Source organism: Leptopilina boulardi, unplaced genomic scaffold (genome assembly GCF_019393585.1).
Source record: "Leptopilina boulardi isolate dan_hultmark-lab unplaced genomic scaffold, ZJU_Lbou_2.1 LbouV2_165, whole genome shotgun sequence".
NCBI lineage: Eukaryota > Metazoa > Arthropoda > Insecta > Hymenoptera > Figitidae > Leptopilina > Leptopilina boulardi.
Window position 1 is genome coordinate 2,014,378 of NW_026137713.1, and position 17,518 is coordinate 2,031,895.

Sequence of the window (17,518 nt, forward strand, 5' to 3'; positions counted from 1 at the left end):
TTAAAAATCAACAAAATCATTACCAAAATAAATTACTTTTCCTCAAGTTTAAATTCATAAAAATTTTATTTACTAAAACAATAAATATTGACAAAAAAAAAATATATTACCCAATAATGTTTGACTAATACGAGAATTTTTTTCCTTATTCATCAAACTGTTGGACATATAAATATTGTAAAGAATAATGACTAATAAAATCATTCGTTCGTTATCTATACTTTAGGCAATTGACAGTAATAAAAAAGCACTCAATACATAAATTGACTTTAGAGGAAACAACAGGAGTTTTAAAATATTGAATTTTCGATTTACCAAAAGAATACACAATTTTTGGAAGAAAAAAAAACATGATTCTTCAACCCTCTATATTGCTCATAAATTTACTAATAATTTTATCTATAAATGCAGAACCTTTAGTAAAAATTTCTCAGGGGCAATTGCGAGGAAATATAGAAACAGCAAGATATGGAACAAGATATTCAGCATTTCTTGGAATTCCATACGCGAAACCACCAGTTGGAGGTCGACGGTAAATACATTAAAATTCAATTTATTTTGGAAAAAAATTAAAAAATTTAAAATTAATATTAAAATTTTTTTTTCAAATTATCTTAGATTTAAAAATCCAGAACCAGCTGCAAGTTGGACAGGAGTACGATCAGCACATGCATTTGGCAATCCATGTCCTCAAAATGATAATGGACGGATATTCGGAAAAGATGATTGTTTATATCTAAATGTTTATACCCCTCGTTTAGAATTCAACAATCCAAAGGTACACATTTTTTTTTCTATAAAAACTTATACACAACTGATTCAAATACACAAAATTTTACAGCCCACTGACAAATTACTACCAGTTATGGTTTGGATTCATGGTGGTAGTTTTCTCATAGGAACTGGTAACATGTATGGGGCACAATATTTATTGGAAAAGGATATTATTTTAGTAACTTTAAACTATAGACTCGGAATTTTAGGATTTTTAACAACAGGTAATTCAATAGCGCCGGGAAATTTTGGCATGAAAGATCAGGTTGAGGCTCTAAAATGGGTTCAAAAAAATATCAAATCTTTTGGTGGTGATCCAAAAAAAGTAACTTTATTCGGCGAAAGCGCTGGAGGTATTGCTGTAAATCTACATGCTATCTCTAAAGCCAGTAACGGTAAGAATTAAAAACGAAATATTCAAAAAAAAATTCAATAATGAAAAAAAAAATGTTTTAGGTCTCTTCCAAAAATATATAATCCAAAGTGGAACCGTATTAGGACCAGGCGGATATCAACAACCACAAGATTTTGAAGTACATGTAAAAGAATTAGCGAGAAAATTCAATTGTCCTGATAGCTCACAACGACTCATTGTTAATTGTCTGCGAAGAGTTAATTCAAATGAATTGGCAAAAGCAAGTAGTGGACTTGATGCTCTCGTTAAAACTGGTCATTTTATATGGGTACCAACAATTGAATCTGATACTCCAGATGCATTTTTAACAGAAATTCCATTGGATAGTGTCGACAATAACAAAACAAAAGATTTGCCTTTTATGAGTGGAACTGTTGCCGATGAAGGTTTATCATTTACTGCGCGTAAGTAAAAAAAATTTTTTTTTTCTATTAATATTTGAAACAATTAGTATTGTCTAATAATTTTTTTTATTAATTTCAGCTGCCTTTTCAAATTTCTTTGTATATCTGGCCTTTAGATTCAATGTCAGAACAATTTTAAATTACATCGCTAAATTTTATGATCAAAATCCCGATAGACTTTTTTCGGCAATGAATGCATTTTACTTTGACAACAGATATTACATCACTCTTTTACCTGACGATGTAAGTAATAAAAAAAAATTTAATTAAAAGTATAGAAATAATTTTGCATTTCCTCTTTTACAATTAAATAATATAAAATTTTATCAACAGTATTTGAGAATAATGACAAAATACTTCAGTGATGCAGCATTTTTCTATCCAGAAATAAGATTATTGGAAAAAGTAACGCCACAAATAAAAAATAAAAACTACTTTTATAATTTTGGATATCGTGGAGGACTAAGTCTTACAGGCATTGGTGGAGATAAACGAGATTATGGTGTATCGCACGGTGATGATATTCTTTATCTATTTTCTCTAAATTATTTCACCATTCAAACGACAAATGCAAATTTTACCGGTGATGATGAAAAAGTAAGCAGAATTCTAGTAGACTTTTGGACAACATTCGCTACAGATGGGTAAATATCTAAATTTTTTAGGATCGAATAAATTCTCAACATTAATTTCAATAAAAAGCTTTTGTACATTAAAATCGTTATATTTTGATATAACTATAAAATTTATTTCAGAAAACCAACATCTACAGAATTACCAAATCCTAATGTGTGGCAACCTTATTCACCAACAACAAGTGCTCATATTCAAATTGGAAAAATAAATGACAATAAAGATCCAACTGTGTCAATGTCCAACAGATATTATACACAACGAATTAATTTTTGGAGAAAAAATGCTCCTATATAGAAAACATTTTTGTGCAACAAATACCTTTAAAATTTGTATAAAATGCCTAAAGCACAAACCATACCTTCACAGAAAATTATAAGATATTAAAATAAGCTGCAACGCTTATTATTTTAATCCAATTTTGCTTATTTTAATACCAAAATGGATTAAAATAAGCAAAATTGGATTAAAATAATAAGCGTTGCAACTTATTTTTATGCCTTTTAATTTTCTGTGTTTTTATATAATAATAAAATCTATAGAAAAATTGAAAACCATTTTTAAAATAATTTACAATCGCAATTTTTTGTCTCCTTTTCCTCGTTTTCGACCAGACTATGTAAATATTTTGAATAATAAAAGAAATACGAGTACTCACAATTTTTTTATAATCACTTCTGATAAAGAACTCTTCACTACATATATATCAACTTTTAAGGAAATTACGAACAAAATATTAAAAATTTCTCTTTGAATTTTTCTTCTTTTTCTTCAAACTTTTGAAAACAATACTCAATGAATACTCTACTATTGATAAATTTACTATGGATTTTATCTATAAGTGCAGAACCTTTAGTAAAAATTTCTCATGGTCAATTGAGAGGAAATACACAAACAACAAGATATGGAAAAAGCTATTCAGCATTCCTAGGAATTCCCTATGCGAAACCACCAATTGCAGATCGACGGTAAATATTCTATTCTAAAATTTCCCAAATGAAACATTTATTGATAAAAAATTTTTAAGTACTTTCTAAAATTTCCACTTTTATTTTTTCCTTTAACATTATTTTAGATTTAAAAATCCAGAACCAGCTGAAAATTGGAATGGAATACGATCAGCACATTCATTTGAAAATGCATGTCCTCAAAATGATAATGGAAAAATATTCGGAAAAGACGATTGTTTATATCTAAATGTATATACACCTCGTTTAGAATTCAACAATCCAAAGGTAAATAATTTTTTAACAGTAAGATTTTATGAAACATTACATCTAATTTTTGCAGTCCACTGATAAATTAATACCAGTTATGGTTTGGATTCACGGTGGTAGTTTCCTTACAGGAACTGGTAACATGTATGGAGCACAATATTTATTGGAAAAGAATATTATTTTAGTGACCTTCAATTATAGGCTCGGAATTTTAGGATTTTTAACAACAGGTGATTCTGTGGCACAAGGAAATTTTGGCATGAAAGATCAGGTTGAGGCTCTAAAATGGGTTCAAAAAAATATCAAATCTTTTGGTGGTGATCCAAAAAAAGTGACATTATTCGGTCAAAGTGCTGGTGGAGCTTCAGTAAATTTGCATTCAATTTCTAGAGCTAGTAACGGTATGAATCAAAATCAAATGTATGGATTTTTATTTTTTTTAAAAGAAAAAATAATATCTAAATACATTTTTAGATCTCTTCCAAAAATATATAATCCAAAGTGGAACTATATTAGGACCAGGCGGATATCAAGATCAAAAAGATTTTCAAGTGCACGTAAAAGAATTAGCGAGAAAATTTAACTGTCCCGTAAGATCATCACAAGTTATTATTGATTGTCTGCGAAAAATTGATTCAAATGATTTAGTAAAAGCTAGTACGATAGACGAGACAATAAAATATGGTCATTCTTTATGGACACCGACAATTGAATCTGATACTCCAGATGCATTTTTAACAGAAATTCCATTAAACAGTATTGACAATAATCAAATGAAAGATTTACCTTTCATGAGTGGTAACTGTGCCGATGAAGGTTTATCATTAAAAGGACGTAAGTAATCAGATTTTTAATAATAATTGTAGAAATAGTTAATGATTTTTAACTCTTTTTTATCAATTTTAGCCGGCCTATCTAATTTTCTTCTCTACCTATTCTTCAGATTGAATTTTAGAACATCAATAAACTACGTAGCTAAATATTACAAACAAGATGCTGAAAAATTATTTACCGCCATGAATAAATTCTACTTTAACAACAGATTTTACATTACAATTTTACCCAACGAGGTATGAGCTTTATTGTAAATTTTTAATCATTTTAAAATTCACAATAACTGATATAAAAAAAATTTGTCCAACAGTTCTTGAACATTATTTCAAAATTTCTCAGTGACTCATCGTTTTTCTATCCAGAAATAAGATTATTGGAGAAAGTAACGCCGCGAATGAAAAATAACAACTATCTTTATAATTTTGGATATCGAGGTACATTAAACATGGCAGCAATTGGTGGAATTAAAGATAATACAGGTGTCTCACACGGTGATGACATTTTATATCTATTTCCTATTACCTCTGTTACATTTGTAACAACAAATGCAAATTTCACTGGTAACGATGAAAAAATTAGTCGAATAATGGTAGATTTTTGGACTTCATTTGCTACAAATGGGTAAATATTAAAATTTTTTAAAATCGGATAAAATTCTTAACATATAAAAATCTTTTATACATTAAAAATCATTGTATTTGGATATAAGTATAAAATTTATTTCAGAAAACCAACATCTAACGAATTACCAAATTCTAATTTGTGGCAACCTTATTCATCGATAACTAATGCTCATATTCAAATTGGAAACATAAATAACAATAAAGATCCAACTATGTCAATGTCCAACAGCTACTATACAGAACGAATCAATTTTTGGAGGAAAAATGCTCCCATATAGAAAACTGTTATCAATTTTTGTGCGATAAATTTCTTTAAAATGTATTTAAAAAAATTTATGTTATTTTCAATTGTTATAATAAAATTTAATTAAATGTTTTAAAAATAAATTTAAAAACGACTTTCAATTTGGCTGTTTTTTCCTTGTTTCCGATGAAAATATGTAAATATTCAGAATAATAAAAAAGTCCCCCGCTAATTACTTACAATTTTGATAATCATTCGTGATAAAGCACACCAAAAGTATTTATACAAACGTTTAAGGAAATATAAAAAACAGAAAGTTTAAAATTTTTATTTTAAAAACAATTTTCAATGAATATTAAACCTTCTCTACTAATAAATTCTCTAATTTTACTATGGATTTTGTCAATAAGTGGCGAACCTCTAGTGAAAATTTCTCAGGGAACATTAAACGGAACTATACAGATAGCCAGATATGGAAGATGTTTTTCGGCTTTTCTAGGAGTACCGTATGCAAAACCTCCAATTGGAAACCTACGGTAAATACAAAAGAAAACTAAAACTAAAATTCAATTTCCTAAGTTTACATAATATTTCAGTTTTAAAAATCCAAAACCAGCGACAGTTTGGAGAGGAATACGCCCTGCATATTCATTCGGAAACATTTGTCCGCAAAATAATGATGGAAGAATATTAGGAAAAGATGACTGTTTATTGTTAAATATCTATACCCCATTTCAAAATTTTCAAACACCAGTAGTAAATAACATTATTTCAATTAGCATAAATATAAAAACAAAATATTTTATTTTACTGATTTTCTAAAAAAAAAAAATTTACAGCCCAATGACAAATTACTTCCAGTTATGGTATGGATACATGGTGGTAATTTTCTCATAGGAAGTGGTAATTTTTATGGACCTGGATATTTAATGGAAAAGGACATTATTTTGGTGACAATAAACTATAGACTCGGAATTTTAGGATTTCTAACAACAGGTGATGCAGTAGCATCAGGAAATTTTGGCCTTAAAGATCAAGTTGAAGCTTTACGATGGATTCGTAGAAATATTAGATCATTCGGTGGAAATCCAAATAATGTAACTATATTTGGAGAAAGTGTAGGAGGTATTTCCGTGAATCTACATTCAATTTCTAAAGCCAGTAGGGGTAAATATAGAAATTAGAATAAAATATTTATATAGTATTAATTATTACATATGGTTAAAAAAAATGTTTTATATCATAGGATTATTTCACAAATATATAATTCAAAGTGGAACAGTGGTAGGGCCTGGTGCATATCAAGAACCAAAAGATTCTGTCGTTCATGTTAAAAATTTAGCAAAATTATTCAATTGTTCAACAAACGAATCACAAACAATTGTTAATTGTCTTCGAAAAATTAATTCAGATGATTTAGTAAAAACAACTGCAGTTGGCGAAACAATGATGAAATATGGCCATTTTATTTGGAATCCAACAATTGAATCTAATTCACCAGATGCATTTTTAACAGAAACTCCATTAAATAGTGTGAACAATAATAAAATGAAAGATATGCCTTTCATGAGTGGCGCAGTTACTGACGAAGGTCTAACTTTTACTAGCGGCAAGTAGCTAAATAATTTTTTGAAAATTTATATAATTTCCTAAATTGTTTTTTAAAAGTCTTTTTCTCACTATCAGGGGCATATTCTAATGACATTGTATATCAACAATTAAGAGCAAATATTAACAAATCATTCAATTATCTCGCAAAACATTATAAACAACAATCAGGAAAGTTTTTTTCGGCTTTAGATAAATTTTACTTTAACGGCACATATTCCACCAGCAATAAAAACGAGGTCAAATTATTTTCAATGAAATTAAAAAAAAAAAAAAAAATTAAAGAAACCTATATTTTTCTTTAGTTTTTTTTTTTATAAACATTCGCACTTTTACTTTCCAAAATAAAAATAAGAAAATTTTTATTTTAGTTCTTAAGCGGAACAACAAAATTTTTTAGCGATACAGTATTTTTGTATCCACAAGTGAGAATGTTAGAAAAAGTAACTCCAAAAATGAGAAATTATAATTACTTTTATAATTTTGGATATCGAGGATCAGTCAGTGTAACAGCAAGATATGGAGATAAACGAAATTATGGTGTATCACATCAAGATGAAATTTTATATTTATTCCCAGTCACTTATGGATCTTTTATAACATCAAATGTAAATTTTACTCGAATCGATGAAAAAATTAGTCGAATAATGGTTGACTTTTGGACATCATTTGCTACAAATGGGTAATTATAATTGAAATTCTAATTTTTATGAATTTTAATTTATTTTTAGAATAAAAATAAAATATCTTAATTTTTATCATCTTTTCAGAAAACCAACATCTAGCGAATTATTGAATCCTAATTTATGGCAGCCATATTCACCTAATACAACAAATCACATTCAAATCGGAAACATTAGAAACAATCGAGATCCAATTGTATCAATGTCAAAAAATTATTTTACAAAACGAATCAATTTTTGGAAAAAAAATGCTCCTATATAGTGCAAATTTTTTATACTATTTTTTGCAGGATTATTAAATAAATTTCTAACAAAATGTTATCAAATTATTAGTTTTGAATAAAAATTAATAGTTTTCTCAAAAGAAAATTATTTTATTTTCGTTATTGAAAATAAGAAAATTAAGTTAAATTAAATAAAAAATTTTATCCACATCTGTAAATTAGCATTAAAGTAAATAACGACCGATGAATTTTATTTGTTTAAACAAAAAAAAAAATCTAATTTGCAAATTATATCGTATTTGAAAGTTGATTGACATTGATTTAAGTTCTTTTAAAATATTCAAAATTCCTTCAGATACTTTTATTACAATATACCAATTTGAAATATTGGATAAAGTTTAAAATTTTAATTCCTATAATTAGATTAATATTTACTTAACAAGAAATTCATTATCTTCTTCGTATATATAAATTAATAAACTTCGTACAAGCTTACTCACAGATGTTGATAAAATGTTCGTCCAATATATTATGTGCTTATAGAATTTTTTTTTTCCTCCTTTAGAATATGTAAAATATTCTGCAAAGTATAAAAAAGAAAAAGTCACCCGTTATCTAAATAAATTTTTAAACAACTCTCACTGTGAGAAAGAGAATACTTGATTAGTATTCAGTGACAATCTATTCAGGAAACAAGTCTTAAATTTTTATTTAATTTTCAGTATTTTTAGAAATTAGATAAAAAAAAAATAATCGCCATGATTTTTCAACTATTATTAAATTTATTATGGATTTTTTCCATAAACGCTGAACCTTTAGTGCAAATTTCTCATGGAACTTTAAATGGTACTGTGGAGATTGCAAGATATGGAAAAACATATTCAGCATTCCGAGGAATTCCCTATGCGCAACCACCAATTGGAAATCGACGGTAAATATTTTTTAATTTCATTTAGTAAAAATCTAAAATTCTAAAAAATTTTATTTTACAATTAAAACCTTTTAGATTTAAAAATCCAGAGCCAGCTACAGCTTGGTGGGGAATAAAACAAGCAAAGTCATTTGGAAATATTTGCCCTCAAAATAATAATGGTGCCATATCAGGGAATGATGATTGTTTATTCCTTAATGTATATTCGCCATTGTTAAGCTTCCAAAATCCACTGGTATAAGAAAATTAATTCACATTAAAAAAAAAACACTACTTAGTAACATCAAACATTAGTAACATTTCATTCAGATTTTAATAATTGTATCAAATATCCAAATATATTAAAATTTCTACAGCCCAGAAATAAATTACTTCCGGTTATGGTATTCATTCATGGAGGTAGCTTTCTCACAGGAAGTAGTAATATTTACGGACCTGGATATTTAATGGAAAAAGATATTATTTTAGTGACCATAAACTATAGACTCGGAATTTTAGGATTTCTAACAACAGGTGATGCAGTAGCATCAGGAAATTTTGGCCTCAAAGATCAAGTTGAAGCTTTACGATGGATTCGTAAAAATATTAGATCATTTGGAGGTGATCGTGACAAAGTGACTATATTTGGACAGAGTGCTGGAGGTGTTTCAGTTAATTTGCATTCAGTTTCTAGAGCCAGTAGAGGTAAAAATCTAAATCAATTTCTACAATGAAAATAAAATTTATTTGATTCAAATAATCGATTACTTGACTATTATTAAATAAAAATTTACTTAATTTTTATTCCAAATAAATTTTATTTAAATTAAATAAACTGTATTTGAACCAATAATTTAGGTTTGTTTCAAAAATACATAATTCAAAGTGGAACCATAGTTGGACCAGGTGCATATCAAAAGAAACAAGATTTTCAAAATCACGTTAGGGATTTAGCAAAATTATTCAATTGTCCGCTCGATAAATCGCGAAAAATCATTAATTGTCTACGAAATGTGAATTCAGATGATTTAGTCAAAACCAGTACAACGGTTCAGACAATAATAAAATACGGTCATTTTATATGGACTCCAACAGTTGAATCTAATTCAGCTGGTGCATTTTTAACAGAAATTCCATTAAACAGTGTCAACAATAATAGAATGAAGGATTTACCATTTATGAGTGGAACTGTTACCGATGAAGGTCTAGCACTAACAAGTGGTAAATGATTTAAATCTTCGTTTAATTTAAATCATTATTATTTTTACCAATAGTTTTTCATTCTAGGGGGATACTCAAATGAAGTTATTTATCAAATGGAACGATCAAATATAAGAACATTAGTAAAAAGTTTCTCAGACTACTATAAACAAGATTTAGATATTCTCTTTTCGAAAATTGACAAATTTTATTTTAATAGCAAATTTAACACCAGCAGTAAAATTGAGGTATATTTTATTAATTAAACACAACAATTGTAAGGTAAAAAAAAAAAGGTTGATAAAAAATTTTAATTACAGTTCTTGAATGGAATGACAAAAATTTTCAGTGATGCAAATTATTTCTATCCACAAGTAAGAATGTTAGAAAAAGTAACTCCAAAAATGAGAAATTCAAATTATTTTTACTCATTCGGATATCGAGGTGCCCTAAGTTTAACGGAAGTAACTGGCGATAAACAAAATTATGGAGTTAATCATGCCGATGAACTTTTATATTTATTTTCAGTTACATATGGATCTTACCTAACATCAAATGCAAATTTCACACAAATCGATGAAAAAATTAGCAAAATAATGGTGGACTTTTGGACATCATTTGCTACAAATGGGTAATTAATAATTATAATTGAAATCTTAATTTTTATGAATTTTCATTTATTTTGAGAATAAAATAGAATATGCTAATTTTTCATCATTTTTCCAGAAAACCAACATCTAGCGAATTATCTAATTCTAATTTATGGGAACAATATTCAACTAATACAACTTCTCATATTCAAATTGGAAACATTAGAAAGAATACTGATCCAACTGTAACAATGTCTAATAATTATTTTACAGATAGGGTCAATTTTTGGAGAGAAAATGCTCCTATATAAAATTGTAATTTTAAAAATTACCTTCTATTTCTAAATTTTACAAATACCGTCAAATTATTTACTATTAAATAATTATTAAATGTATATTAATAAATAAATTCGTATTAACTATTTTTGATATTTTTAATTAATATTTACAATGACTTCCATTTACGTTAAAAAAAATTAAGTTATACAAGAAGTGAAAATAAAAAAAAAATTAAGAACTTAATTAAAAACAGTTTAATGATTTTTTTGCACAGGCTAAAGGTTTTTTTTTACCATTGAAGTCATAAAAATATGAATATTATTTATCACTGTCTCAATGACTAAGAAATATGCTAATTTTAATAGTTACAATTTCTATGCAAGTGTTTAGAAAAACGAATATATACTTCCGCATATTTATAATTAATCTTGTAAACAATATAATACTAACATTTTCAAAAAAAAAAAAAAACTAATCGACTTTGATCTTAGAACTTCATTAGTATTGAATTTATTAAAAAACAACAAGGAATAGAAAATTTAAAATTTTCCTTATTTTTCTTACAATTAGTGATAAATCAATAGTTGACTCGCGATCTTAAATAAATAATCATCAAAATAATATTATAAAATATTTAAATCAACTTTTTTAAAATGTCAAATCAATTAATTGTATTATTACTTTATTTGATAACAGCACCTGTTTTAAATTCAGAACCATTGGTACAAATATCACAAGGAATACTTAGTGGTATAATAGAAAAATCTAGAAATGGGAGAAATTATTCCGCTTTTCTTGGTATTCCATATGGAAAACCTCCAGTTGGGGATTTAAGGTAATTAAATTTAAAAAGAAAATCTAGAAATAAATTCAAAATGAATTTAAAATTAAAATTTTTATATATATTTAAACTAAACAAAAATTAGATTCAAAAATCCTCTACCAGCAAATAAATGGAATGGAATACGTGAAGCCAAATCTTTTGGAAATGAATGTATTCACACCTTATTTGGAATAGCGACATTTGGAAAAGAAGATTGTCTATTTTTAAATGTTTATTCACCGTTTCTTGAATTTCAAGAAAAAATGGTATTCACTTTTTTTTCAAAAATATATATATATATATATAAAGTTTGGTTTTTTAAAAATAAAAAAAAAAATTAAATTTATTTTAGAAAATAAATGATACTTTATTACCAGTTATGGTATTTATTCATGGAGGTATTTTCTTTTTTGGAGGAAGCAATAATTACAATGCAACTTATTTTTTGGACAAAGATATAATTTTCGTAACTCTCAATTATCGACAAGGAATTTTTGGATTTCTATCAACTGCTGATTCTGTAGCGCCAGGCAATTTTGGACTAAAAGATCAAGTTTTAGCATTAAAATGGATTCAAGAAAATATTCAAGCATTTGGTGGTGATAAAAATCGAGTGACACTATTTGGTATAAGTTCTGGAAGTGTTTGTGTTCATTTTCATACACTTTCCAAAGCAAGCGATGGTAAAATGAAAATTCGATTTTAAAACTAATAAATAATTCAAATTTAAAAATTGAATTTTATGAATTTTACAGATCTCTTTCATCAATATATTTTACATAGTGGTACTGCATTAAGTTCCTGGGCGTATCGAGATAGAAATGAAATTTTAAAAACCGTTAAAAAAATTGCTAAATTTGCCTCATGTCCAACAGAATCTACTGAAAGTCTAATGAATTGTTTACGAAAAACGGATGCACAAAATTTACTATTTTTAAGTAATATAGTTGGATTGATTGTGCGAAATGCAGAACTTGCTTGGGTACCAACAAACGAACTTAACAATGAGGATGCATTTTTAACCGATAATCCAGAAAATTTAATGGACCAAATGAAAGATATGCCTTTTATTAGTGGCGTTGCCGAAAACGAGGCACTCTTTTTTACAAATTGTAAATAAATTTTTATATATTTTAAACTTAAAAGAATGTAAAATTAATTAATTTTTTTTTGTACAATTCTATTAAAAAATTTATCTTTTAGATTTTTACACAATCAAACCTCTGCATAATATTCTAAAAAAATTTATGAAAAAATTATTTATCGATGATGCTATTTATATTAGAAATGCTAAAAAAAGCTTTCCAGAAAATTTATATCAATTTTATTTTAATAACTCAAAACATTTGACCGAGAAACGAAAGGTAAATGAAAAAATAAATTTTCAAAAAAATCTAATTTTCTAAAAATTTTTTTTTTTTAAGGATTTAGACATCTATACAGACATACTTTCAGACGGTCTTTTTATATATCCAGAAATAAGAATGTTGGATCAAATTACACCAAAAATGGAAAATCCAACCTATTTTTTTAATTATGGATATCGTGGTGATGTTCCGAATTTTTCTAGTTCAATTTCTAAAATTAATTTAGGTGTTGGTCATGGCAGTGAATTGATATATTTATTTCCTTATACATATTTTATATTAAAAAGAACAGATGCAGATTTTTCCAATACTGATAGAAATATAAGTAAATTATTTATTGATCTATGGACCTCGTTCGCTGCTAATGGGTAAAAAATTTATTTCATGTTTACGACGAGGGGAAATTTACTCAGGTAGTCAAGTGTACACTCTTCCTGTAATACTTGTGTAATAACGTGTAATACCGTGTAATAATGCGTTATTACGGTGTTGTAATAACGCAAAAAAATCTGTAATATCTCTGTAATAATGTGTAATACTCTGTAATAACGTGTAATAACTTAGTAATAAGGATAATATGAGGTGTAATACCGGTAGTCAAGTGTACACGTTTTTAACTAGTAAATTCCCCCTCGGTTTACGATTTTGAAAAATAATTCAATATAATTACTTCTTTTTTTTTAAACTAGTGTACCAACGTCTGAATTTTTGAATCCACCTGATTTATGGAAACCATATAATACTAAAAACAATCACTTTCTTCAAATTGGTGATGAAAACGACAATATGAACCCATTGGTAAAACTATCAAACAACTTTTCAACGGAAAGAATGAATTTCTGGAGAGATAATTTTCCACTCTAAGAGAATTAAACTGTTCAAACAACTTGCCACTAAATTGACAACATTCTTATAAATATAGGTGTTGAGATCATTCTTACCGAGTCAATTAATAAAAGAAAAAAAAGATACTATTACTAAAAAATTTATTATTATATAAGTTATTTTTATAATTTTATATATGTAATTTTAAAACAATTTAATAATTTATTTTAATTTTTAAACATGAACAATTAGATTTAGTTTTCGATGAGGAAAAAAGAAAAGTTACTTTTTTCTTTTATTAATTGACTTGGAAAGAATGACCTCAACACTTATATAAATCTCGACCGAGTGGTATTGAATTATCGAATGTTTTTATATAAACCCGAAATCTATGTTAAGCGCTTAAATATTTCAAGTTAAAAAAATCTCAACTATGTTTTCTTCTATTTATTTGCATGTATAACCTTTGATCTTAATTTATTTACCATTTATGAGTTTTCTAATTAATATTTATCTTCGATACTGAACTATGATTTTTCACTTCATCTAATGGGATTAGTGATAATATTAACTAAATCTATTTAAAAAAAAAATATTTTAAAAAATTGTCCATATTATAAACAACTAAATAAATTAATTATTTAATTAATATGGTTTACTTAATTTATTTAAACATGAAAAGAAATTAATGAATTTAAAAAAAAAACACATATACATAATCATATTTTTAATATAGAATAAATATTCTATAAGCAAATTTTATGACCGTTGCGTAATCTACCTACGCAAGGAAAACCCAACTAAAAATATATGTATAATTAATAACATTCATTGTATCACAAGAACAGTATAATCATCTCGATATTAAGCTAAAATACCGCAAAAAGAAATACTACTTTTCGACTTTAACGAATAATTTTCAAATTTTTAAACAATTAAGTCTTATTCAGTGATACAGTGTATAAATTTAATTTAAAAAAAAGCAAAAAAAAACCAAAACAAAAAGTTTGTTTTCGAAAAAAATACTTCCTCAAAAAATGGCTAAACAGCTAATTAGATTATTGCTTTATTTGATAAGCACGCAAATGTTAAATTCAGAACAATTAGTACAAACATCACAAGGAATACTTCGAGGAAAAATAGAAGAGTCCAGAAATGGGAGAAATTATTCCGCATTTCTTGGCATACCTTATGGAAAACCACCAGTCGGAGATTTAAGGTAATTTTCAACTTGTACTAATTAAAAAAAAAATTATTTAATACAAATAATCGATTACTTGACTATTATCAAATAAATATTTACTTGAACCAAATAATTTTTGAGTCAATTAAATAACATTTATTTCAAATGCAGAAATTATTGGTTTAAATAGTTTATTTAATTTGATTACTTAGTTTCAAAAATTATTTGGTTGTAATCAAATAAATTTTTTTAGTGTATTTAAAAAAATTTTCAAAGAACTTTAAAATTACATTTGCCTACAAACTAAATATAAAAAAAAATTAGGTTTAGAAATCCTATACCAGCAGATAAATGGAAGGGAATACGACAAGCAACATTTTTAGGCAACACATGTATACACACCTTATTTGGAATACCATTTGGAAAAGAAGATTGTTTATTCTTAAACGTCTATACTCCATTTCTTAAATTTCAAGAAACTATGGTAACACTATTTAATTGTGTCATTAAAAAAATATTTTTTAAATTTCCAAAGACGATAGTAAAGAAACAAAATTTTTTCTAATAGAATATAAATACATCGAATGTCAATTTATTACCAGTGATGGTATATATTCATGGTGGTTTCTTCTTTTTTGGATCTGGCAATAGTTACAAAGCCAATTACATTTTGGACAAGGATATTATTTTTGTAACAATTAATTATAGATTGGGAATTTTTGGATTTTTATCAACTTCTGATTCTGTAGCGCCAGGAAATTTTGGACTAAAAGATCAAGTTTTAGCATTAAAATGGGTTCAAAAAAATATTCAAGCCTTTGGTGGTGATCCAAATCGAGTGACACTTTTTGGTTTAAGTTCTGGAAGTGCTTGTGTTCATTTTCATACACTTTCCAAAGCAAGCAATGGTAAAAAAAAAAACAATTGTCAAATCTTTAAGGAACTTTTATAATGATTTTTCATGTTATTTAAAGGATTAATTTCAGGTCTTTTTCATCAATATATTATGCAAAGTGGTACAGCAACAGCTGGTTGGGCCTATCGAGAAAGTAGTGAGATTTTGAAAACTGTAAAAAAAATCGCTATATTTAGCATGTGTCCAATAAGAACGACAAAAAGTCTCATAAATTGTTTGCGTAAAAAAAATGCACAAAATTTGCTATTTTTAAGTAATCTAGTTGGATTGGTAATTCGAATTGTAGAAGCAGCTTGGGTACCAACAAATGAACCTGATCATGTGGATGCATTTTTAACAGATAATCCACAAAATTTAATGAATCAAATGAAAGATTTGCCATTTATTAGCGGCGTTGCCGGTAATGAGGGATCATTAATTACAAATGGTATACAAGTAATTACTCTAGATAAGAAATAAAATTTTTGTAAAAAAACAAACAACTAATTAATAATTTAATTCCATTTAGTATTCTATACAATCGATCCTCTCTACAAAATTTTAAGGAAATTTATGAAGAAATTATTTATCGACGATGCTTTTTATATTCGAAATGCTAAAAAAAATTTCCCAGCTAATTTAGATAAATTTTATTTTAATAACTCACATAAATTTATCAAAAAGCAACAGGTAAATAAAAGAATACACTAAAAAAAAATTTTTTTTTGATTCAAATAATCAGTTACTTGACTATTTGTCAAATAAATATTTACTAGAACCAAATAAATTTTTATTTAAATTAAATATACTTTATTTGAAGCAATAATTTCTGTATTTCTAAAAAGTACCATTTAATTATTGCTTCAGATAAAGTTTATTTAATTCGAGTAAAAATTATTTGGTCCAATTTTTCTAATTTGCATTATTTTCAAGGACTTAGATACCTATACGAATATTCTATCCGATAGTCTTTTTCAATATCCAGCAATGAGGATTTTGGATCAAATTGCACCTAATATGACAAATCCAAACTATTTTTATCATTTTATCTATCGTGGGGAAATCTCTGTTCTTTCAAATTTATTATCAAAGGAAAATTTTGGCGCTGGTCATGCTGGTGATTTGATATATTTATTTCCATTGATGTATTTTATAATCAACAGAACAGATGCACATTTTACTGATAATGATAGAATTATAAGTAAATTAATGGTTGACTTGTGGACGTCATTTGCAACTAACGGGTATAATTATTTGATAAAATTTTAGAAATAAATTAAATTAAATTGATTATTGAAAAAAAATTAAATTTTTTTTCTGAAGATATAAAATCAAACACTATTACAAATTATGATTTTCGTAATCGTGATGATTATAGAATTCAATGTAATATATGATATTTATTTTTTGCAAAAATTTAGACAACCGACATCTGAATATTTGGATCCGCCAAATTTATGGAAACCATACAATACAGAAAATAATCCCTATTTTCAATTTGGAGATGAAAACGACAATATGAAGCCTTCGGTAAAATTATCAAGTAACTTTTTAAAAAAAAGAATGGATTTTTGGCGAGAAAATTTTCCACTATAACTAATATAATTGTATATCATAGTACACAATTAATTGTAAAAAATTAATTGTAAAATTAATTAATTTCAATAGAATCTTTAAATTTAAATAAGTTTTTTAAATTATACTTGGCGATTTTTCTTTAAAACATCAACAATGCGTCGCGGGGATTTAAAATTGGTGCTTTTGAAAGTTATAATTTTATTATTTCT

The 17,518-nt window shown here is 26.3% G+C and overlaps 4 protein-coding genes across 4 annotated transcripts in view; 3 read left to right on the plus strand and 1 right to left on the minus strand.

The window, feature by feature from the left end:
- LOC127277219 (blood vessel epicardial substance-like) overlaps nt 1–13,582 on the minus strand; it is a 212,612-nt gene extending 199,030 nt beyond the window's left edge. The window contains exon 1 of the mRNA XM_051298126.1: nt 13,499–13,582. The gene's annotated coding sequence lies outside the window, so the exon portion shown is untranslated. The remainder of the gene's footprint in view (nt 1–13,498) is intronic.
- Nucleotides 100–5,193, plus strand: LOC127277388 (uncharacterized). The gene is made up of 14 exons (XM_051298490.1): nt 100–532; nt 619–778; nt 842–1,169; nt 1,231–1,593; nt 1,673–1,836; nt 1,927–2,237; nt 2,349–2,511; nt 3,010–3,194; nt 3,302–3,461; nt 3,517–3,844; nt 3,918–4,277; nt 4,350–4,513; nt 4,588–4,898; nt 5,004–5,193. Exons 1-14 carry the CDS (start codon nt 351–353, stop codon nt 5,176–5,178), a joined length of 3,354 nt encoding a protein of 1,117 aa, XP_051154447.1. The 5' UTR covers nt 100–350; the 3' UTR covers nt 5,179–5,193.
- On the plus strand, nt 5,432–10,781 carry LOC127277389 (juvenile hormone esterase-like). Its single transcript, XM_051298491.1, has 16 exons — nt 5,432–5,680; nt 5,741–5,900; nt 5,984–6,311; nt 6,391–6,753; nt 6,831–6,991; nt 7,124–7,434; nt 7,523–7,696; nt 7,882–7,888; nt 8,162–8,174; nt 8,398–8,590; nt 8,666–8,825; nt 8,947–9,274; nt 9,428–9,790; nt 9,857–10,017; nt 10,090–10,400; nt 10,496–10,781. Exons 1-16 carry the CDS (start codon nt 5,493–5,495, stop codon nt 10,668–10,670), a joined length of 3,396 nt encoding a protein of 1,131 aa, XP_051154448.1. The 5' UTR covers nt 5,432–5,492; the 3' UTR covers nt 10,671–10,781.
- Nucleotides 11,155–17,478, plus strand: LOC127277390 (uncharacterized). The gene is made up of 14 exons (XM_051298492.1): nt 11,155–11,473; nt 11,565–11,727; nt 11,814–12,144; nt 12,217–12,573; nt 12,665–12,825; nt 12,886–13,196; nt 13,518–13,683; nt 14,634–14,872; nt 15,161–15,320; nt 15,405–15,744; nt 15,823–16,179; nt 16,261–16,421; nt 16,665–16,975; nt 17,153–17,478. Exons 1-14 carry the CDS (start codon nt 11,292–11,294, stop codon nt 17,325–17,327), a joined length of 3,414 nt encoding a protein of 1,137 aa, XP_051154449.1. The 5' UTR covers nt 11,155–11,291; the 3' UTR covers nt 17,328–17,478.
- Nucleotides 17,479–17,518: the final 40 nt, after the last annotated feature.